Source organism: Haliotis rufescens, unplaced genomic scaffold (genome assembly GCF_023055435.1).
Source record: "Haliotis rufescens isolate VD_foot unplaced genomic scaffold, xgHalRufe1.0.p SCAF_9, whole genome shotgun sequence".
NCBI classification, from domain to species: domain Eukaryota; kingdom Metazoa; phylum Mollusca; class Gastropoda; order Lepetellida; family Haliotidae; genus Haliotis; species Haliotis rufescens.
In genome coordinates, this window is record NW_025964383.1 from 48,688,431 (window position 1) to 48,712,671 (window position 24,241).

General features: G+C 41.5%; 3 protein-coding genes across 4 annotated transcripts; 2 read left to right on the forward strand and 1 right to left on the reverse strand.

Annotated features, from left to right (window-relative positions):
• The first annotated feature begins 6,287 nt into the window (after window positions 1-6,287).
• Window positions 6,288-8,517, forward strand: LOC124128803. The gene has a single exon (XM_046492275.2). The coding sequence runs from the start codon at window positions 6,424-6,426 to the stop codon at window positions 7,738-7,740; it is 1,317 nt and encodes a 438-aa protein (XP_046348231.2). The 5' UTR covers window positions 6,288-6,423; the 3' UTR covers window positions 7,741-8,517.
• A 4,245-nt stretch (window positions 8,518-12,762) lies between these two features.
• Window positions 12,763-23,270, reverse strand: LOC124128996 (scavenger receptor class F member 1-like). 2 transcript variants are annotated; one of them, XM_046492451.2, is made up of 5 exons: window positions 23,149-23,270; window positions 16,302-16,360; window positions 14,644-15,642; window positions 14,077-14,200; window positions 12,763-13,630 (listed from the first exon to the last, which is right to left on the reverse strand). In XM_046492451.2, the coding sequence occupies exons 2-5, from the start codon at window positions 16,351-16,353 to the stop codon at window positions 13,438-13,440; spliced, it is 1,368 nt and encodes a 455-aa protein (XP_046348407.2). In that variant the 5' UTR covers window positions 16,354-16,360; window positions 23,149-23,270; the 3' UTR covers window positions 12,763-13,437. The 2 variants fall into 2 exon arrangements, with proteins under 2 accessions (XP_046348407.2, XP_046348406.2); XM_046492450.2 differs by lacking the exon at window positions 23,149-23,270 and having other exon boundaries at window positions 16,302-16,484.
• Window positions 16,767-17,138, forward strand: LOC125377392 (putative glycine-rich cell wall structural protein 1). Its single transcript, XM_048390461.1, has one exon. The coding sequence runs from the start codon at window positions 16,767-16,769 to the stop codon at window positions 17,136-17,138; it is 372 nt and encodes a 123-aa protein (XP_048246418.1).
• Window positions 23,271-24,241: the final 971 nt, after the last annotated feature.

A 24,241-nucleotide genomic window follows, 5' to 3' on the forward strand; every position in this document is an offset into this window, starting at 1 on the left:
GTAAGTTACCAATAACCCCCAGTAAATAATACGAATACGAAATAAATGCCTCTTGGAAGTGGCAGAAATTGACCTACATACAAAGTCAACTCACAACTTTCAAAGGCTGCCGACCTTGTTGTTTACACTCTCCATGCCTCTGACGAAGCAACATGACAACCCCGATCTATGCTGTTGATCAACATTCACCTATGTAGATAAACTGTGGATGAGCCTGCTGGTACAACGTGATTGACAATAGAACTACACAGAGCATGACTGATCATGAACGACCAGGTTGCATTTTGGCATGAGGGTTTTAAAATCTATATCAACGAAATTCGACGCCAGTACGTGAATAAAATGTGACAGTTGTGGCCTGACACAGTGGTTCGTGTATATTTTCCGTAATTGTGCGTGTTCTGAAAAGCTGGTGTGACCAAATGCCTGTGCTGTGACTTCAGTGATGTTGGGACATTTGTGAGTGGCCTTTCAAAGGGGGGAGTGTTTACCGATGGTCTTTCAAATACTCTCTTGACAAATCGTGAAGGTGGTGGTTGAGTAAGGGAACATTGTACTATACGACGCTCTTGTAAAATAGACAGTCCCTTGTACCAGTGCACATGAGCAATCGGAACCGGAACCGGAACCGGATATAATTATAAACACGCCAGTGTTTCAACCTGTTCAATACTTAATTAGTTATTGTCATTTCACGCTGATTCTCTCAAGTAAAGTGATCAAACAAATAGAAATCGGTTCTTATTAAAAGTCGCAGCCAAACAAACCCACATCAAACGTACCGTATTCATACACTTGGTCGTCTATTAATTTCACGAAAGCTGTTGACCCAGCTTGTATTACAAACCTTTCTTGCATTTGAGACCCATCGTCTAATATATTGATAGGATATACAATTCTTTTGTTGATCGACAGCCTTTGTTTATGGGTCTATATGTAGGGTGTCGAGGTATTCATATGCACGTTTTTTTGTGTAAAAAAGGCTTAATATGTTTTAAAGAGGTTTCTGTTGCAAAACGGAGACCTCTTTTTAACCAATCAGAATCAAGCATTCTTCAATGTCATGGCAGAATTACAAATAACCAACCTTGAAATTGGCTGAACGTCAATGTCATTGAACCGGAAGTGCAAATATCTTCCTCAATAATAGATCTTCAGCAACCAATGCTTTCTGTAAAAGATGACTGGGCGAATAACGAGATCCTGTGGTCAGGCTCGCTGACTTGGTTGGTGTATGTCATCGTATCCCAATTACGTTGATCGATGTTCATGATGTAAATCACTCGATTATCTCGTACAGACCCGATTATTAACAGACCGCCGCCATATAACTGGAATATTGCTGAGTGCGGTTTTAAAACAACAAACAAACAGCAATTACTCAATAATGTACTCAGACGCATTGGACTCTCTCTCTCTTAGAGCTGTACTGCCTTTGGCATGCGCTTCAATAATTAGAAAAACATATACCAGTAATTAGGCTGGAAGTGATGCCTTCAGGTTCCTGATAATGTTACCTGGAGGCAAACTTTCTGGTATGCCATCAAACTACAGGCAACTTCAGTCTGCATTCTCGGGCGAGCCACAATTGCAATGTCCTCTTCGTAAGACTGGGATCGGAGCCTCTTGAACCTAGGTGCGACCGTTTGAGGAACATTCCTGGCAATTTCTCGCTCCCTCAGTTCAGCGTTGACGACGAGTGCTGGGCAAGCAGGTCATGGCAGAAGCTCACTTGACTATCTGTTAGGTGAGCTATGACATGGCTTCGCAAATTATCTTATAGCGATGATCGATGATCGGAGTAGTCTGATATAAATAAATAAAATACAGGATGGTTTGAAGCGTGTAAAGTGCCAACATGGAAAAACATGAACTTTGATATTTCGAGATATAAATTCAAGACACTGGTTTTCTTTTGTGTTCATTCTCTGTGAACATTGTCAAGACATTTGAAATCACTCATTGATTTATGAGCAGAAACATTCGGCACAAAAACTGTATTCCTTACGACAATGTGGTGGTATATTCTGGAATGTTAGTCTGCATGATTGCCCACTTTAGGGTGACATAAATATATGCACATAACAAATTCTAGCATCTCGATCATATGTTGCGCTATTAAAGGATGCATTCCTTGGAACATAAAAAACAGAATGATCTATAAGACATGATTTTTCAGAAGGTGCGCCTGCCAATATTGAAAACGAGTTAGTAACATTTACAAAATGTTCTGTCAAAATGTTTAATTTGCAGGAATTGGTATTCTATGCAAGATGTAAAAGTATTTGATCCATTTGCTTTGTTTCTACTTGCTCTCTTTCTGTTAATTAGTGTTCTGAAGATGATTGAATAACCAAATTGAGGGTGACATATGACCATGTACAGATGCATCCAGCAGAAGCAATCATGAACGGTGGAAATTCCAATATCAGAAAGTTCAAGACTTTCATCATGTGCTCATATTGTGTGCTGTTTTCAGACAAGAAGCAGCAAAAACAGCTTAAGTAAAAACATGCTTCTATCCAAACCTATAAGACAAACGCTTCCTGAAAACCTTCAACTCTAATGCTTTGACACACTTGAGAGACACGTCTTCATAGCAGCTGTTATCAAAAGTCCAGTCATCACTCATGCGAAATGATGAAATCTATACATTGACTAATTCTAGAAAAATATTCGGCAAGGCAAGATTTTTCTCCTAACCTAAAAATGTCACCGTATACGGCAACTAAAGACACCATAAAGTTCAATATTAGGTGCGAACTCGTTAAAAAGGATTAATCACACAACTTGCAGGGTTGGATTTGTGATAATATGACTTTGTAATATACACAACAACAAAAGTTCCTGTGACACCAATATTTTAGTGTATTTTTCAAACAAGTAAAGTTTGGTTTTCAATATTGTAGCACATGTATGGAATCAAGTCACATAAACGCAACTGCTACAGAAAAGCATGCTTTCCATGCAAAAGTTGACTTTTATGCAATCCCCATGCATTTCACTACCCAAGAACGGGTATAAAACATGTGCGTTAACAGGATTCCATATGCATTGTTTAGCATCGTGCTGACAACAACCACTCAGAAAGACGACAAAATTACGCAATTATTTAACATTACGAAATGCCACGCCCATCAGAAAATGAGCGTCTGCGAGCCTTTGGTATGCTTGAAGCAGGATCAGTCAACGTGATGTTGCAAGACACAGAAACACCATCTGGTGTTTATGGCAACGTTGGCAACAGTCGAATGCAGTCAGAGACCATCCTCGCAGTGGCAGGCCACGCATAACCAATAATCGACAAGACAAGTGGATTCGAACAACACACCTACGAAATCGATTCCAGCCAGCAACAGTGACTGCAAGAAGCATCCCTGGCCTTCGACGAATATCTTCACAAACCGTACGCAAAAATCACGCATTTTCGGAAGTCAGTATGGCAAATTAAACAATTTGAACACTTACAGGAGTCTTTTATCTGTTGCAAACCAAAATTGTTTCAGATTTGGTAAAAAAAATAACTTGGCATTAAATCTTTTTCAATGTCACAGGAACTTTTGTTATTCAGTATATATTGTACTGCCATGCAACGATGACCTGTTAAGAAACCAGACAATCAAGGATGAGGATTGTTTTCAACTTGGATGTCAATAATTGAAAAGATGCCAAAAGTCGCCAGGCAACTGGATGCACTTGCTGGAGATGGCATTCCGTCTCACATAAAGATAAAGGGCAATTGATGAAATTCCAGGAATAGCCTTCAGATTGTCCACTTTTTATCGACTACTTCTTTATTGTTTGTAACTCTGTTTCAGGAGAACCAATTATGATTAACAACGTTTAGAAAGAACACGGTTATAACGAACTGACGGATATACCGAATTTATCTTTGTTGTCCCGAACATTTGCTGTATGAGAGGTGTATATGCTTATAACGAACTACGGTTATAAGGAACTAAAATGAGTGGTCCTTTTGAGTTAGTTATTACCGTCATTTGCTGTACTGGGAGATTTGGCTTGGGTAGTCCTCTGTGTGTGTCCTCTGTCTATTTTCATTCAGAACAATCCAACACTTAGGTATTATGTTTTCCTACTTGCACTCACTAATGTCTTAATTTTACACATGGCACTGGTTACGGCACTGTCTCCTCTGTATGGCGCAGATGTCATATGTGTCTTGTGATACTTTGTGGTTCTCATTACATTTTGTGATATGGTTTGAACACAATCACATGAAATTACTAAACGTGAATCGCTAAATCACAAAATCCTCTTGGTAAGAGTGAGTGAATGAGTGAGTACGGTTTAATTCCGCTTTTATTATTATTCCAGCAATATCACGGCGGGGGTACACCAGAAATGCGGTTTACACATTGTACCCATGTCGGAAATCGAACCTGGGTCTTCGGCGTGACGAGCAAAAACTTTAACTTCTAGGTTACCCTACTGCCCCTCTTGGTAAGACCGAATAACATGAAAAGAGAATGTTACATATGATTGAGTATGATTCATAATTTAATCATATTTGATAGTTATCCATGAAGGCTGTATACGGATCTATTCCAAAGAATTTTAGCATTTTACTCTGTGTAAAAGAACTATACATTTTCGTCGTATCTGACATGGGAGCTCCGCCATGTAGTACTATTTCTCTTGTGTGTGTATGCTTTTATGTGTTTGTGTAAGCGTTTGGGTGTTTGTGTAATTAAACTCGTCTCGAATTGCTAGATTAGTATACCTAAAAATGTGAGTTGACAGACAAAGGGTTTGTAGGATTCGAATGCAATTGTTTGGAATGCCAGACTAGATTGGCCCTAGACTACTCTCCCTGTTTGTACGCCAACTCCATCTGCTTGAGGCTGATTGATTGTTTTCTTCTGCTGTCAAGTCATGTGCCGCCGTCGGAAATCTGATAGTTTGAATGTATCATGTTCTCTATGTGATTGAATATTCAGTTTTGCTTATACGTGTACACCTCTAATTGGTGAGGTGGTATTCATTCTGAATCATCGTTATCAGAGGCATCATTTATACGTCGGACATATATGAACACGTTCATGTGGCACAGCAAGGATGGACCTGCATACTTTCATATTACTTTCCACTCATCTGAGTCAAAGCTGTATGCTTAAAGAATTGGAACCGACGGACTGCGGACATGTCAGGGTTAAAAACGGAATTTCTCATTTCAACATGCATACTCCATATTTGAAGAAGATAAATCGGGGTAAGAGCGTACCTTGTTAGTACTTTAGCATCTGCATAACGCGTACCATGTTAGTACTTGAGTGTCTGAATAACATCGATGGTGAGTTCGTGAGTTGCGTTAATACAGCTTTCAGCAGATTTTTAGTATCAGATTAATGTCAGATGAAAGTCCAAACTGACGTTGCCCTTATATATGTCAGAGTGGTCGCCATGAAAGCCAGTAGAATATGAATAATAATTCCAAGGTTAATAATGAGGAATTAGAACCTGCGGACACGTCAAAGTGAGGCAACTCTGCACTGCATCAATCATGTTTAAGTGAGTCGAGTTTTAACGCCATTTACAATAGTTTATCAGTTGTGTTACATGAATACCGACGGTTACACGTGGGAGTATAGACAAAAATATATTGTTTTTATCTTATATTCAGTGAGAACAGATTCGGTAAGGCATATACAAGTACGTTTTCGGTAACAATCAAGTAGCCTGCCTACAAACTATTGGTAACCACTCACAACTGGAGTCTTGTGCTGTGACGTGTATGTCCTGGAGATGCAAGGTCTGTAGAATGACGCCAAACTATCGGCAATTGTTCTGGTTACTTATCATTACAGGATGTTGTTTGTTAGGCATATTGGGGCTCACCCACACGTGTTCAGTCTGGCTCAAATTTGGATTGAAATGCTGAGCATAGATCATTCTCTATATTACGACGCTTATGGATGCTCTGCGTGAATGTAGCTGTACAGGGAATGGGTGTTATCTTGCTGAAAGGCGTATCGTTAGTGAAGAGCGCCGCACCGCATACAATTTGGATGCATTTTGATATCCTGATGCTTGGACCACCCCATGGATATATCTCGTCAGCTTATTTTGTCATTTCTAATAATCGTCATCGACTGATGTTGACACCAGTTGTGATGTCGCATTGTCCACTGTCTGATTGGACACCAAAGAAAGTTAAATTAGAAATTTGTACTTCTATAGCACTTTGGTGTATTTATAAGGTTTCATTTGATGAAACTGTATATATTCATGTTCTTGTTTAATTCGACAGATCCGTGTAAACTGAAATGGGTGCAAGTATTACACACAGACCAAAACGGTGGTGTCATTTCAGGAAGGAAAAGAGACCTACAAAAGAGCGTTCTCCATGGGCGAAGAATCAGATTTGTTTTGAATAATACTTACCACAATTCAGCTGAGTTCGATATGTGCAGAAAGGTCGATACAGATGCTTGCTGTCAGTCTATGCCACATGTCTCTGTCCATAACGAAGATGACTTCGATCCATCCGGGTCCTGGTCGTTTATGATGGTGTGTTCCACAGGGCATATACAGATGAAAACATATTTCGTTGGTGGCAAGGCTAAATCTGATAAAACCATAAAAACCGCAATAATGTGGTTTGCATTGCAAAAGGATAAAATACGATATCCATCACCAGTTTTTGCAAGTGGATACAAAGGAAATGTTTCTGTCAAGAACACAGACGCGCTTGCTACAAATATTCTTCAAGGGTCTTCTATTGCTATTTTCTGCATTAGTAGCATATTTTATACTGCCAACTGCGAGGTGCTACCGAGAAAACATCCTAAACCAAGAGAAATCAGTTGCGAGGCTATTTGGGTCGTTAGTGACTATCAATACGGTAATCATTACATATTTAAGAACAATGCATACTGGTATTTTCTAATTCTAACGTCTTTAGATTCATATTACCAAAGTAGATGGTATATTGGGAATAACAGGTTGATCTTCCACAACCGTAAGCATTTTAAAATGAAATGGTTTGTCGATGACTGTTGGACCACGCTGCATGTCTCTGAGAGAAATGGATCTCTTAGTAACACATTGATGCATTTAAAATTTTTTGCTGACTGTGGACATTCCGTCAAAGTTAAATTTGATAACACAATAATGGAGGCAGAAGGTATCCGAAGCTCAGGTGATCACCTGTCAGTGTTTTTGGTATCATCCTTGTCCAAAAGAAATGCAGAGTACTTTAGAGAGGATCTAAACTGGGAGTTCAGGGTCGTGAGTACTACAGGAACTATTAGGACATATCGTCCTCTTGTGGGGGCATCGAACGTCACTCATAAGACAGCTACAATAGAGAGGAAGCCAATAACCTGGTTTGTGGATACAAAGAAGTGGGACCTTGTGTTGCACACTCTAAGGAATACTTCAGTTGTGAGCGGTTCGATCTTGGCAGTGAGATATGCCATAGCTCATGGTGCAGAAATCAGAATAGCTTTCCGATTTTCTAACGACTCCGGATTTCGCATCTATAAAGCACACAACATTCACCTTGGACCCGAGCATCACGTTACAGCACAGGTTGTACGTGCTCTGAAAGAATACGAAGTAGGGAATGAGAACTTTCGACTTGATGATAATCCATGTTGGTATTTCAAACTAATATCTACCAAAGGGTATGTTGTTAGCACTGAATGGGCCCTGAAAGGTGTGATCAATCACGGTCAAAGGTCGGATAAAGCAGAGATAAAGTGGTTTGCAAACCTTTAAAAAAGGATGACTTACACTCCCTGTTATTCATGCGTATTCTTCTATGTATACATAAATCAGTGTAGGACACTTCCATGTTCTGGTTGACAGCCTCTGCCAGGAGAACGGAACATCGATCGTTCTACCCCCGTGCTGTGTCATACCAAAAGATGGTACACTGTCTGCCATTAACACCTTAGACATGTTGTTGGATGTATCAAGAAATTGTTATATTTGTAGCAAAGGTTTGACAAGTGAGGTCAAAATAAGATCAGCCACTGATGCCGCCGTCAAAAGGTGAAACTGATAAGTTACCTATTTGTTTGGGTGAAATTTATGCTGCTTTTTGCAGTATTCCAGTTTTATCAAGACGGGAAACACCACTAAAGGGTTCTTTATAATATGATGTTTAGGGATGTTAAAATCAAGTCGTCTCAGTGATGAACAAAGATAGCGAGACCTTAATTAGTGTAAGAAAGCTGCTCACAAGTAACTAACAGCAGTTTGTTAACGATACTGGAGCACTGTACTCTTTTATATGTCAAATTATAAAGGTGCGGAAAACTATCAGGCATGTTCAAATGACTGGCAATTAGCCTTTCTCTTTCTGACACGTGAGAATTTGAGAATTCTGAAGTGGATACATATATCGATATGGCTTCAATGTGAGAAAATGGCAGATTGTTTTAACTTCAAGTGAGCATCTAAGACGTGGTCATGCTCATATACTAGGAAAAGGCTTCATAAAAATACCAAAGTCGAATGAGGCGCCTTATTTGCTTTAAAGAGTTGCTTAATCTTGTTATTGTACCGTTTGTATGCATGTCTTTCAGTTTGTAATAAACTTATTGTTGTTCTAAACATGTGTTTTTTGTTCCATATTTGTTTTTTGTATAGTTAACAAAATACGAGCTAAACTGATTTAGATATGTTTTCTTCATTTGCAAGTCCATCTTGTAAGGTAGACCCAAATGTAAAGGTAAAACTAAAGTGAGATCAGTCGTAAATGACGAGTAAAATCTTACATCACCCGGTTCAAATGACGTTAAACTTAACACTTCAAGATTTTTATTTGAAACGGTGGTCAAATGTCATTTGACTATATCATGACATGCCTCTTCAATTTTTAAAAATGAAATTAATAACATACTTCATCAGCTTTGGGAAACCTTTGCGAACGATTTCGAGGCATTTGCAATTGATATCTCTAAATGATTTACAAGGAGAAAAGATTGGTGCGAAAGGTGTATTTTACGATGATGTGGTTTGAACACATTCATATGTTGCATCTCATTCATATATTGCATTTTTTAGGCATACGTTCCTTACGTTCCTGTGGATATAAACACTGTAATGAAATGTGAAACATGATTGTACAGAAAGTGCGCATACCAGCTACATATGCTTTCCATGCCTGGTGGTGGGTGTGCATGTCAAGCCTGTAAGTGTTCGTGGATTAAACAGACCAATCATGAAGTCATGTCCACCAAACTACCTGTTCAGTTTACGCCTGTGTTTAAGAAACGACAATAAGAGTATTATTTAGTCACAAATTAAAAGAGAGTGTTTTACTTCCTGAACATGTAAAGTCTTTTGAAGGAAAGATAATTTACGGCAACATCTCTCGGTTTCATAGAGATAATCTAAACTGTAACCTAGGCATGAGGCAGCTTCCTAACTGGAAACTATGGGCCTCACAGTTTACATTGCATTTGGAATATCATATCCGTTGGCATATCAAATGTCGACACGCTAATTCAGGGAAATTTACACTGTGTGCTCAACCTTCTTCAAATGCAAGTAAACGCAGAGAGACGAAGTCACCTCCCGGTGAGGTGAGGCGGGATGAGGATGAGGGGTAGAGGTCACGGGGAAAGACGAAGTCACTGCCCGGAGAGGTGAGACGGGGTGAGGGTGAGGGGTAGAGGTCACGGGGAACGACGAAGTCACTGCCCGGAGAGGTGAGACGGGGTGAGGGTGAGGGGTAGAGGTCACGGGGAACGACGAAGTCACTGCCCGGAGAGGTGATACGGGATGAGGGTGAGGGGTAGAGGTCACAGGGGAAGACGAAGTCACTGCCCAGAGAGGTTAGACGGGCTGAGGATGAGGGGTAGAGGTCACAGGGGTCTAATCAACTAGCAGCGAGGGCCCCAGTTGGTTGTTACTTGACGTGACCTCTGAAAATTAGGTATGTCGTAATTCAGATTTTACACTGTGTAGCATTTTCTCCTATTAGAGCTATCCATTCGTCTAATTGTTGCATACATTGGCTCACGCGTTTAAACATATTCATGGGAAGAGTATTGCGACACTAATTATGGAATTACAAGTAGATACATTACAATGATCAGGTAAATTCAACAGAAATCGTAAAAGTTTCCGTCCTGTGTGACGCCATAGCTGACGCGAAATCACGCACAACGACGACGGTAGGCCCAGTTATCTGCGCTCCTGACAAATTCTCTTGGTTGCATATAACAAATCACAAATAACAGTACAAGATTGTCGTATTGTTTCTGATTACTAACACGACACACTTACGTACGATCCCTCAGTCAACGGAAATCCTCCCGCCTCATGTCAGTGAACGCGCCACATAAACGTCGGTCACCGGTGATGATGTCATACTTAAGTAAACGTTATTGTACATGTTTGGTAATTTCTTTGAAGGAAAAGTATTCACTAGTTTGCATTATCGTCATCGCCTTGATAATCTACTGATATGGCTGAAACCATTTTGTGTTGGGTCACATTGTTTATGAGTAGTAAGCACATCGGATGACGTCACTTTTGACCGGTGTATTATGCTAAAAGGGGGCGATTTTAGGGTGTGTAAGAAACAGATTACTGCTCTCATGCTTGTCAGGTACTAGTTATCTTACAACTTTCAAAGCGTATTAATGAAATAACTCGTTGTAAGATAAATGGTATCTAACTGATATTCGAGTAGTAATCACTATTTACCTCTTTAATATACGAGACGATAGTATTAACCACTTGAAGTATGAAATTCGGGAGAAAGGAACTGTTAAAGTGGGGCTGTATTAATAGGAGAGGTTGCTGAGATCAAATTTGTTGGGACATTTCTTACATCCACAACTCAAACGGAAGACTTTATGGAGCAGTGATACCAACACTTTACTTCTTATTTAGTAGACGAATACGGTGTGCGTGTCTGTGTCTATGTGTGTGTGTGTCTGTGTGTGTAAATGTGTGTGTGTCTGTATCTGTGTGTGTCTATGTGTGAGTGTGTGTCTGTGTGTGTGTCTATGTGTGTCAATGTGTGTGTGTCTGTGTGTGTCTATGTGTGTGTGTGTCTGTCTATGTGTGTCAATGTCTGTGTGTCTGTATCTGTGTGTGTCTATGTGTGAGTGTGTGTCTGTGTGTGTGTCTATGTGTGTCAATGTGTGTGTGTCTGTGTGTGTCTATGTGTGTGTGTGTCTGTCTGTGTGTGTCAATGTCTGTGTGTCTGTATCTGTGTGTGTCTATGTGTGAGTGTGTGTCTGTGTGTGTGTCTATGTGTGTCAATGTGTGTGTGTCTGTGTGTGTCTATGTGTGTGTGTGTGTCTGTCTGTGTGTGTCAATGTCTGTGTGTCTGTATCTGTGTGTGTCTATGTGTGAGTGTGTGTCTATGTGTGTCAATGTGTGTGTGTCTGTGTGTGTCTATGTGTGTGTGTGTCTGTCTGTGTGTGTCAATGTCTGTGTGTCTGTATCTGTGTGTGTCTATGTGTGTGCATGTATGTGTGTGTCTCTGTGTGTGTGTGTGTAATGTGATCTCATTTCGGGTAATTACTCATCTATCTACTGATTCCCCTCGATGTATCACTCGAGGTTCAAATCCATACAACACTTCAGGTTTCCTCCATGTGATATAACTGAAGTTCTGATTAAAGCGGCGGTAAACGAACATGACTCACCCACTCACCCAACCCAGAGTGAAGTACGACCCGAACTGAAACCGAATCTATTTCAACTCATATGCTACTCCACAATATATGCATGTCGTTTGATTTACGTATGTTTATGCCCTTGTCCAGAAACCTATGCTTGTCGTGCGGTTTTCGTAACGATATATCAACTAAGATATGCTTGTCGTGCGGTTTACGTATCGATATATCCACTAAGCTATGATTGTCTTGCGCTTTACATAACGATATATCCACTAAGCTATGCTTGTCGTGGGGTGTACGTCACGATATATCCACTAATCTATGCTTGTCTATGGGTGTACGTAACGATATATCCACTAAGATATGCTTGTCGTGCAGTTCACCTAACGATATATCCACTAAGATATGCTTGTCATGCGCTTTACATAATGATATATCCACTAAGATATGCTTGTCGTGCGCTTTACATAACGATATATCCACTAAGATATGCTTGTCATGCGCTTTACATAACGATATATCCACTAAGCTATGCTTGTCGTTGGGTGTACGTAACAATATATCCACTAAGATATGCTTGTCGTGCGGTTTACCTAACGAAATATCCACTAAGCTATGCTTGTTATGAGTTTAATCGTGTGGCTCGCGTGTCATAGCACATCGTTCAAAAATTTTCACCATTTCCAGGAAAACCCCAATTACTGATTGTTAGTTCCAGATGTCGCTATACTATTTCTGAGAGCAGCATTAAATAATCAACAAACACGTGCTTAACATGACCTACTCCACGAGAACAGGTATGGTGCTGACAAACGTAGAAACATAATTGGGGCGAACCGGGATTCTAACCCACAATCATAGACTTCTGGCGTGCCCAAGGGACGCAGCAACTATGCACAGCGAGTCGCGGTGCCTTAGACGACTGGGCCACCTGTGCACCCTCAATAACAGGCGAATAAATGGATCGGGTGGTCAGGCTCGGTGACTTGCGTGTCATCGTATGCCAAATGCCTGGATCGAAGCTGATGATGTCAATCACTGGAGTTTCTGGCTGTCGCACAGTTAGAGTGCGGTGTGAAACAATAAACAAAAAGCAAATGATATTGAGTAATTACATTTACATGACAAAATCGTAATGTAGCGATAAGGCAAAATACAAACGTATTGAAATGCGGAAACAAAGAAGACCATGTGAAATATATGTACAGTATTTTACATGTTCGAAGAAAGCATATCACTAAGATGACTTAACATTGATTCATAATTCCACTATAGGTAGTCTATAACGCTCACAGTGCATCTCTTTTACAACATTTTACGACATCGTTGTTTTGACACTTGAGCATTGACTGACATGACGTCAAGCAATGTGTTCTATTGTGTAAAATATGACATTGAATACGCCCGCCGTATAAGCCTAAGGCAGCAGCCACGGTAAAGTATCTAAATAAACCAACACAAGTTGTATTCCTATAGAATAAATTTCAAAACATAAATAATTAAATTTGAATAATAGGTTATAAGAGTTGTATTTTTCAGAAAGCATATGTTTGATAGAATACGTTCAACGCCAATTTTGGAGGTTATTTGTTTCCATAACATTTTGCTTTATAAAAGTTAAATCAACTGATATTTTCGTGTGATCTGTTTCACGTTAAAGAAGTTAGAGCTTTCGTCTGCAGGTTCCTAGGTGCACAGCACATTTTCATTGCAGGATCAGAATAGTATGTTTTATGCATGCAAAGACCAAACATAGTGCTCACAGATCAGCTGTTTTTATGACAGTGAGCTCCTGGCATAGCTATCTGGACTGACGTCATCTACGATATCAATCAAGGGAAAATTCTGTGACAGGAACAAGTCGACACTGCTCTGTACTGGCGCCTTCTTGGATCTCGTCTGGTAGCTGACCAACTCTGTCTCCCTCAGTCATATCCTCATAGTGATGTAGTGACATGTACTCCCTGCTGGGGGCATCTGTCTGTGCCGCGTTCACGGCCTCATCATTAGCACCGTGTTTCCTGTAAACAGAATGTTTCATTTTGTCAAACACAAGAACAACATATTTATTAATGCACACGCACAATTATGCATTGATGTTTTAAATTATCAATTGTGTATTTAGCGGTCATGTGTTGTATTAAAAAAGATAATAGATTTGATATTTTACTTTACGTCTCTCCATCTACCAATCGTTTACATCACAACGTTGTCCGGTTACTCGATGATAACAACATGCCATTTTACACTATATATAGTCAATACCAACCGTAATCATTAGAAATATCCGCTTGAAACAAAGTATGTTGTGCGCTTCCAACTAGGCTTTACAAAGGCCGTGAATGTTGTCAGTTTGATCTAACAAGTTTTGAACAAACTTATACGCTCGTAGAAAGAGCATGTTCGGTTGTAGCTCACAAGTGAAATGCGGACACCAAAGGCTGGAACTTCCTCGACAAGAACAAACCTTTTCGTACTCAATCCTTTACGGTAACAGACGTAACATGTGAAACTAGCCACAAGGATGATAATAATATTCAACACAACTAGTGTCAAGGTCACAGTGTTGGAGGCCTCTGGGTTCTGCACGTCTGAAATAGGTAACAAATCACAATCATGGAACATAGTGTCTGCCAAGAAGTGAGTGGGTGTATGTATTTTAACATGCTCCGGATTGTAAATCACAAAGAGTCCATACTGCATCGATCGAAGGAAGTGTGATACAATAGTACTCGGTCATGTATCAAAGCGTGACTTGGTTTCCCATATTTGCATTCTACGATTTAAAAACTTTTACAAGTTCCAGGTTAACCCATTTTAAAGGATCCAGAAGGAGATTGCTAGTGATACCACATTCCTGTATACATCAAGCAAACAAACAAACAAACAAACTATACTCCTGTACTCCTGGTCACAAACACCCTCGAGAGAACTAATTACAACTATCTCCAACTGCTGTGACCGCTGAAACAAGCTTCAGTGTCCAAAGATCAATATTAAATGGCGGTCTGTCAGAGCTCTCAGCATGGCTTACCTGTGTCACAGGATCCCGTAGAACAATTAGATAATGAGGCGTTGTTTGTGCAGTTGTACCTACACGTGTATCGAGTGATGTTGTACACAGGTATACATAAACTGGAGCTTGTGTCAGTAATATCATCCTGACATAAATTGCATGATAGGTTGCAACCATCCCCAGCTAAACCACTGTTGCAACCATTGCAACAAGGTCCGATGTTTAAGGCACAGGTGAGGTTGAGGCACTTCTCCAGGCATCGTTCACATCCATACTTAATATGTCTCTGTGCACATCCTTCAATACACGCACCTGCGCGGTTACACCTTTGATGTGTGCAGTCAGAGTTGCATCGCCTTGAACACTTCGGGCCGTACCAGCCATCTACACAACCGTGAACACACTCGCCAGTCTGGCTGTGGCACTCTGGGGTACATGAGTCTCCCTCAGGACATTGTTCATCAGTAGACAGGGAGGGATCAGCTCGGCAGGTGTCACTGCATGCTTCAGTACAGTTGTCTCCATAGAATCCTTGTCTGCATCCCTGTTGGCAGCCACTCTCACATCCACCGACACAGTGCTCACACGAGGATCTACAGTCCAGTCCAGAATATGGAGGCTGACACTCCTCACATGTTCCTGTGATCCTGTTGCAGGACTTACATCTGCTGGAACACGTCCTACATCCTGCTCCGTGGTATGAGTCGCTGCAGCCAGAGAAACAAACTCCACCCATCTGGCAATACTCGCCATCACATCCACCTGGGCATCTGGTACAGTTGCCATTGTTATTGTAACATGGCCTCTGGCAGTTTGAGCCTTGGAATCCCGGGATGCAGCCATAAGTACATCTCCCAATACCCCTATCAGGAAGCAGGTGACATGTGTTGTTCCTGCACCTTGTGCTGCAAACATCCCTGTATGTGGCGCCGAAATATCCCCTATGGCACTCTGTGAGGCATCCTTGTGTCTGCGCATCACACTCGGAGCATTGCTGAATACTCCAACAGTTAGCACCTAGAAAAGAATATGATAAAGATATATTTTGCTATACATATTTGATCAAGAAAGTTACTGCAACAACACACACAATTGGGTGATGTAATGTGAGTTGGGTTTAACGCCGCTTTTAACAGTATTCCAGTCATATCACAGCGTGTGTGATGTAATGTGGAAAAGTGTTGCCAGCAATCCAGTAGAAGCAGCTTAACTTCTTATGCCAGTCAGACAAGTCTCGACAACATAATCGTGTATTTGGTCGGGTTTGGGAAAATAATGCCACAAGTCTTGGCGATGCGGTCTGCAAGTCTGCAATCTTGCGAAGGAGATATAGAAATACAATGAGCAGTGTAAGGACAGGTCATGAGTGACTTTTCAACAGGGGGACGCACATTTCATAAGTTTCTTTTCTAATGCACTTTCCTCACCTCCAATATAAAGAGATTTTGTCAATTGGTATGCAGTCAAAACCACTGTTTATCTATGATTATGAAGAACATTATAACAAAAAAGCATAAACATGACGCCCACGTACAATAAGGTGCATTCATTATCTATGGGCATCGTTATTAAACAACTAATTTGATGATAATGTCAAAACCTTGAAGCGCCGCCAACAAGTCCTACGATGACCTACCTCATGCAGCACAATGAATATAGATAACTCATCTGCTTACCTTGTGTGGGGATAAGCATCCATGCAATCACTGTTATCCCAAGAGGCCACATTGTCTCCCTGAGCATGAAATGAAGCAAATTAAAACAGCTGATTAATGTCCGGTTAGAGGATACAATCTCACCAATCCTCGACGTTAGTAGTTGAGTGCATCGTCCATAGACCACATAGACCTCTGATGACGTCATCGCGTACCCGTGAAGATTCCGGGGTAGAATAGGTCTTCAGCAACCTATGCTTGCCGTAAAAGGTGACTATGCTTGTCGGAAAAGGCGACTAACGGGATCGGGTGATCAGACTCGCTGACTTGGTTGTCTGGTCGATTTTTTACAGACCGCCGTCATATAGCTGTAATATTGCTGAGAGCGGCCAACCAACCAACCAACGTGACCTGCGCAGGGCATTGTGGTCAGGTGTGACGTCACGATGATGTCACTTCCGGTTCCGGTGGCAGTGCGCATCCAAGATGGCGGCACGTCCAGTTCCGGGGTTCGTGCACCTCCAAGATGGTGGCACGTCCGGTTCCGGGGGGACCATCTCCTCATCCAAGAGAGCGGCACGGTGCCTCCAAGAGGGCGGCGGTGGCGGAAGGGAGGGAGGGCGGGGAGGCGAAGGCGTCGGCGGCGGCAGCGCGAGGTCTGGGAGGGAGGGCGGCGGCGGCGGCGGCGGCGGCGGCGGCGGCGGCGGCGGCGGAGTGATTGTTGACGGCTCAGGATATGGGTATTTCGATCACATTCGTGTCCAATCGTGCCTCTCATTAAATCAGATCTTAGTTTTCGCTGTTGGTTGGCAAAGCTCAGAGGACATCCCAGTTACGGCCACGTCACAACGTCGGTAAGACTGAGTGTACGCCCCTGTAAGACTGACTGTACACGTCTGAAAGACAGACGTACATCCCTTAAGACTGACTGTACAATTATGTAAGACTGGCTGCACACCCCTTAAGACTGACTGTTCACCCCTTAAGACTGTCTGTACACCCATATAAGGCTGTCTGTACACCCATGTATGACTGACTGTACACCCATGCAAGACTGACTGTACATCCCTGTTAGGCTGACCGTACATCCATATTGATTTAAACATAATTATAAAACTGATTGATCACTGACAGTACGCTCAGGTAATATTGTCGGTAACCTTCTACGGTTCAATTAACTTACATCAACTGACTGTACAGCCCTTGAGACTGACTGTACATCCCTTAAAAATGACTGCACAACTCTGTAAGACTGACTGTACACTCTTGAAGGCAGACTGACTGTACATCCATCACAAGGGTCTGTCAGGGTCTGTTGACTGTACAACCCTGTAAGACTAAGTGTATACCACTGTAAGACTGGCTGTACATCCTTTAAGATTGACTGTACACCCATATAAGGCTGACTGTACATCCATGTAAGACTGACTCTACAACCCCGTAAGACTGACTGTACATCCCCGTAAAGCTGACAGTACACCCCTTTAGATGACTATACACCCCTTGTAAGAGTGACTGTACACCACTGTAAGACTGATTGTGCACCCCTGTATGATTGACTGAACAACTTCTTAAGATTAACTGTACAAACCTGTAAGACAGACTGTAAAACTCTGTAAGCCTGACTGTACAGTCCTTAAGAATGATTGTACAGTCCTTAAGAATGATAGTACAACCCCGTAAAACTGACTGTACAACTCTGTAAGATTGACTGTACAGTCCTAAAGACTGATTGTACAACCCCGTAAAACTGACTGTACAACGCTGTAGGAGTGACTGTTCACCCATGTAAGACGGAGTGTACAACCCTGTAAGACTGACTGTACACCACTGTAAGACTGAGTGTACAACCCTGTAAGACTAAGTGTACAACCCTTTAGAGTGACTTTACATCCATGTAAGACTGTGTGTACAACCCATGTAAGACTAAGTGTACACCACTGAAAGATTGACTGTACAATCCTGTAAGACTAAGTGTACACCACTGTAAGATTGACTGTACACCCCTGTAAGAATGAGTGTACACCACTGTAAGACTAACTGTACACCCCTGTAAAACTGACTGTACACCCCGTCAGACTGACTTTAGAGCCCTTAAGAATGATTGTGCAACCCTGTAAGACTGACTGTACAACTCTGTAAGATTGACTGTACAACCCTTAAGACTAAGTGTACACCACTGTAAGATTGACTGTACAACCCTGTAAGACTAAGTGTATACCACTGTAAGATTGACTGTACAACCCTATAAGACTAAGTGTACACCACTGTAAGGTTGACTGTACAACCCTGCAAGACTAAGTGTACACCACTGTAAGATTGACTGTACAACCCTGTAAAACCGAGTGTACACCACTGTAAGACTGACTGAACAACTTCTTGGGATTGACTGTACAACCCTGTAAGAAAAACTGTAAAACTCTGTATGACTGACTGTACAGTCCTTCAGAATGATTGTACAGTCCTTAAGAATGATTGTACAACCCCGTAAAACTGGTTGTACAACTCTGTAAGAGTGACTGTACACCACTGTATGACTGAGTGTATAACCCTGTAAGACTAAGTGTACACCTCTGTAAGATTGGCTGTACAGCCCTGTAGGACTTACTGTGCACCCTTGTAAGACAGACTGATTGTACACCCTTGTAAGACTGACTCTACAACCCCGTAAGACTGACTGTACATCCCCGTAAAGCTGACAGTACACCCCTTTAGATGACTATACACCCCTTGTAAGAGTGACTGTACACCACTGTAAGACTGATTGTGCACCCCTGTATGATTGACTGAACAACTTCTTAAGATTAACTGTACAAACCTGTAAGACAGACTGTAAAACTCTGTAAGCCTGACTGTACAGTCCTTAAGAATGATTGTACAGTCCTTAAGAATGATAGTACAACCCCGTAAAACTGACTGTACAACTCTGTAAGATTGACTGTACAGTCCTAAAGACTGATTGTACAACCCCGTAAAACTGACTGTACAACGCTGTAGGAGTGACTGTTCACCCATGTAAGACGGAGTGTACAACCCTGTAAGACTGACTGTACACCACTGTAAGACTGAGTGTACAACCCTGTAAGACTAAGTGTACAACCCTTTAGAGTGACTTTACATCCATGTAAGACTGTGTGTACAACCCATGTAAGACTAAGTGTACACCACTGAAAGATTGACTGTACAATCCTGTAAGACTAAGTGTACACCACTGTAAGATTGACTGTACACCCCTGTAAGAATGAGTGTACACCACTGTAAGACTAACTGTACACCCCTGTAAAACTGACTGTACACCCCGTCAGACTGACTTTAGAGCCCTTAAGAATGATTGTGCAACCCTGTAAGACTGACTGTACAACTCTGTAAGATTGACTGTACAACCCTTAAGACTAAGTGTACACCACTGTAAGATTGACTGTACAACCCTGTAAGACTAAGTGTATACCACTGTAAGATTGACTGTACAACCCTATAAGACTAAGTGTACACCACTGTAAGGTTGACTGTACAACCCTGCAAGACTAAGTGTACACCACTGTAAGATTGACTGTACAACCCTGTAAAACCGAGTGTACACCACTGTAAGACTGACTGAACAACTTCTTGGGATTGACTGTACAACCCTGTAAGAAAAACTGTAAAACTCTGTATGACTGACTGTACAGTCCTTCAGAATGATTGTACAGTCCTTAAGAATGATTGTACAACCCCGTAAAACTGGTTGTACAACTCTGTAAGAGTGACTGTACACCACTGTATGACTGAGTGTATAACCCTGTAAGACTAAGTGTACACCTCTGTAAGATTGGCTGTACAGCCCTGTAGGACTTACTGTGCACCCTTGTAAGACAGACTGATTGTACACCCTTGTAAGACCGACTGTACACCCCTGTAGACTTACTGTACACCCATGTAAGACAAACTGACTGTACACCCTTGTAAGACCGACTGTACAACCCTGTAAGACTGACTGTACACCCTTGTAAGACCAACTGAACAACTCTATAAGACTGACTGTACAGCCCTGTAGGACTTACTGTGCACCCTTGTAAGACAGACTGATTGTACACCCTTGTTAGACCGACTGTACACCCCTGTAGACTTACTGTACACCTTTGTAAGACAAACTGACTGTACACCCTTGTAAGACCGACTGTACAACTCAGTAAGACTGACTGTACACTCTTGAAGGCAGACTGACTGTACATCCATCACAAGGGTCTGTCCGGTTTGGCTCAGACAAGGTGCCGGAACGGATCCATAGACGTGCTGCGTTTTCAACCCTTCAGGAAGCAGGGTTTCAATGCCTGTCCTATAAAAATTAAAAAGAGCGAAGCCACGCACACCGTCACAGTCCTAGCACTGAATGAGCTGTCGATGCAGCTGTCTGACGTGCCAGACCAAAGGTCAACAATGTCCGTGGACCGAAAGAACGCTTTCATCCTTTGCTTTGCCAATACAAACAACAATCAAAAAGAACCCACACCCTTCCCAGTCCTCTTGGAGGTACACGCCTACGAGTGACACCATGTATCTTTGTATGTTTGTAAATACTACTATTTAAAAACGTCTGTTTGAAGGCACGCATGACACCACGTTTGCATGGAGACACGCGTGACACCACGTTTGCATGGAGACACGCGTGACACCACGTTTGCATGGAGACACGAAGAACATCACGTGTGCATTGAGACACGAAGTACATCACATTTGCATGGAGACACGAAGTACATCACGTTTGCATGGAGACACGAAGTACATCACGTTTGCATGGAGACACGAAGTACATCACGTTTGCATGGAGACATGAAGTACATCACGTTTGCATGGAGACACGAGTGACAGTACGCATGTAGACATACACGAGTGCCACTTCCTCGGCGTGGATGAACGAGTGACAACGTCACGCATGTCTATCGATCTATACTTCAAAAACGTCTGTTCGTAGTCAAGCGTGACACCACGTTTGCATGGAGACACGAAGTACATCACGTTTGCATGGAGACACGAAGTACATCACGTTTGCATGGAGACACGAGTGACAGTACGCATGTAGACATACACGAGTGCCAACTCCTCGGCGTGGGTGAGCGAGTGACAACGTCATAATCATATTGATAAACGTCTGTTTGTAGTCACGAAGTAAATCTCGTTTGCCGCCGCCGCCTTCCCGCCCTCTTGGAGGCACCGTGCCGCCCTCTTGGATGGGGAGATGGCCCACTCGGAACCGGAAGTGACGTCATCGTGACGCCATCCTTGACCCACAATGCCCTGCGCAGAGGTCAAAGGTCAAAAGTGGTCCTAGGACGATGCACTCAACTACTGACGTTTACGCTCCCTAAGTCATACATAGGATGTGATAATTACTAGATGAAGACACATGTTTAGTAACACAACTTCACGTCAGGTCTATAATACAAATATTAGGAATATGCGTATAAATGTTAACCAATTAACCTCAGCTCTTTCACAAAATATTGTCATGCGCCAAGCTACTGCTACACCGGTCAGCTTAAATGTGCAAATATGCTCGTGCTTGAAAAATAGGTTATTTAACATACAATGGGTAGGTTTCTCCGATCAAAGGTTGTACTTTCGTGTTCCCATAGTGAAAATAGGACGAGTGCAACTGAGTTGTCATGCTCCAGAAATATATAAATAGTTTTACATTAAATTAATGGTATATATAGAACATGGGATATTTCATTACATGATTTCAGTTTCCATCCTATTGTCCATTATTTACAAAAAGCAAATTTTATAATAAAAATAACAATAATAATAATAATAATAATAATTATATTATGTGTAAAATACGTCAAACGTGTGAGAGTAGTTGTATTTACTGATGATGTTTTGACCAATGGTGCGTCATAAAGTCACACACTGTTGTTCCATAGTCTGAAGTACTTCACAGGGGGGAGGAACTAGAAGTTAATAGTATGTTTCATTATCATATATATGACATATGAACTGTATTATGTGAACCTATTTGAAGCCATGTTTATCAAGAAACCTAGATGTTGATAAGATTAGGCAACAGTGTACTCAGCAAGTGGACACGGCAGATGCTGGTGATTAAATAAATGTTCACAACGATTGATTATCGTGCGTATCGTGTAAGACTAATTTCAATTCAATTGCAACTTCCCTGACCACAGTTTTATATAATGAGTAATTTAAGACCTATAGCTGGGCCACTCTCGTCCGATGAGAAATATACATATCTTCATATGGCCTCCTTCATCTTATTACCACAGCCCCGTGGCCTGGTGGATAGAGCGTCTGCCGGGAAGGAGGAGGTCAGTGGTTCGATCCCCGGCCGGGGGATATCAAATGACGTCAATGGATGGTATTTGTTGTTTCCCTGCCTGGCGTTCGGCATTAAGGGGATAAAACAAGAACTGGTCGGTTCTGAGTTTGAAAGCTTTATCCATGTTAAGCTGAGTTATGTAATTTCTGTTAAACCCTATTTTACCTCCCCAAACCCCTATCTTATTATGTTTTATCCAGATAACTTTCCAAGTGTCAACTTTCCCTTTATATCCAGCAATATTCCTGCAGTATCATTCGATTCGTAATCAAAAGTTGTGAGATCAGGGCTTCATCATTCAAGGCCTTCGTAAGGCTTCCACAACTATGATGCATAAGATGACATAGGAGGTTCTAGATTATACAATGATATTTCATTACACATTAATCAAATACAGTTCAAGGCTACTTGACATTTCATACTGTCGAGCACTGGATTGTCTGAACCAGACTTAAAGACCGCCGTCATGTAGCTGAAAAATCGTATATTGTTAAACAAGAAACAAGTAAACATATATCAAATTTGTAATAAACATTTAAGCCTGGGTCTCACCTTGCTCATTTGCGCGGCACCTCTCCTCTGCTGTTTTCCTAAATCGCGCGTTAATTGAAACTAACCCTGCTTCCTTGTTGATGACACGTCGCACCTCTACAGCTTCTAGTTGAGTTGCCTTGTCCTCATTTCAACAGGAAATCAAAACAAGCCAAGAGAGTTAATCTACTTTCGATAGCTGTAGTTTTTCCAATAATTGTATAAACTAAAATAGCCGTGTGTATAGCGAGTCAGCGATTATCAATATTCACCTAGCAGAAACAGTGGTCAAGCTTCCAAACTATCCAGGGATATCCAGGGTAACAAAAAATGATCTTCAAACAAGGGCTGCTCTTGATGTACTCTGAGATGAGAGACGCGTTTGTCCACTTATATAGTCTAAATATCTTCTAGAAAGTTCCACACTTTGCACCTTTAGTCGATAGCTCTTCCAGAAGATTCCAGATTACAGTTGACTCCAAAAGCATCAAAATAAAGTAATTTGCTTACATTAGACAGTACTACATTCCTGACAAGTAATTATTGTTAAAACACTATATTCTGAACTTCTACTGAACCTTGACAGTAACAATCTAATACAATTACAACATTGTTTAACAATAAGTTTAACTGCCACATATCAAGACTCACGCACGTAGTTCTATTCTATGAAAGTTTTTGCATTTTCAAAATAACAAAGAATCCATTTTTGTCAGTCCTCAATTGCATTTAATAACATTATCATTCTGTCGACTGCACATGATTCATTGGAGACATTGTACCGTATGGTGTGTTTCTGCGTCTTGTACTTGTAGGGCCGAAGGTTGGATTTGATTATCCATATGGGCCCAACATGTGAAGTCCATTTCTGCTGTCCCTCACCAAGCCTGTGCTGGAATATTGCCTACTGCTGTGTTACACCATACTCTCTTACTGTTGTGGGTGGCCCAGTCATCTAAGGCCCCGCAATTCCCTTCCCCTTGGGCCCCTTGGGCAACCAGAACCCATGATTGTAGCTTCGAATCCCGTTTCGAATTATGTTTCTAGGTTTGTGGTAGACTTTCCTCCCACATTAAGCCCACATGCTTTGATATAACTGGAACGCTGTTCAAGC

What these genes read in the sequence shown, in the direction of transcription:
- LOC124128996 (XM_046492450.2), bottom strand. Translation starts at nt 16,368, where the DNA reads ATGCTCAGGGAGACAATGTGGCCTCTTGGGATAACAGTGATTGCATGG. An exon ending in TACGGGATCCTGTGACACAG is followed by an intron (nt 14,201 to 14,643) that starts GTAAGCCATGCT and finishes TACCTATTTCAG; the next exon opens with ACGTGCAGAACCCAGAGGCC. An exon ending in AAAGGATTGAGTACGAAAAG is followed by an intron (nt 13,631 to 14,076) that starts GTTTGTTCTTGT and finishes TTCTGTTTACAG; the next exon opens with GAAACACGGTGCTAATGATG.
- LOC125377392 (XM_048390461.1), top strand. Translation starts at nt 16,767, where the DNA reads ATGGCGGCACGTCCAGTTCCGGGGTTCGTGCACCTCCAAGATGGTGGC.
- LOC124128803 (XM_046492275.2), top strand. Translation starts at nt 6,424, where the DNA reads ATGTGCAGAAAGGTCGATACAGATGCTTGCTGTCAGTCTATGCCACAT.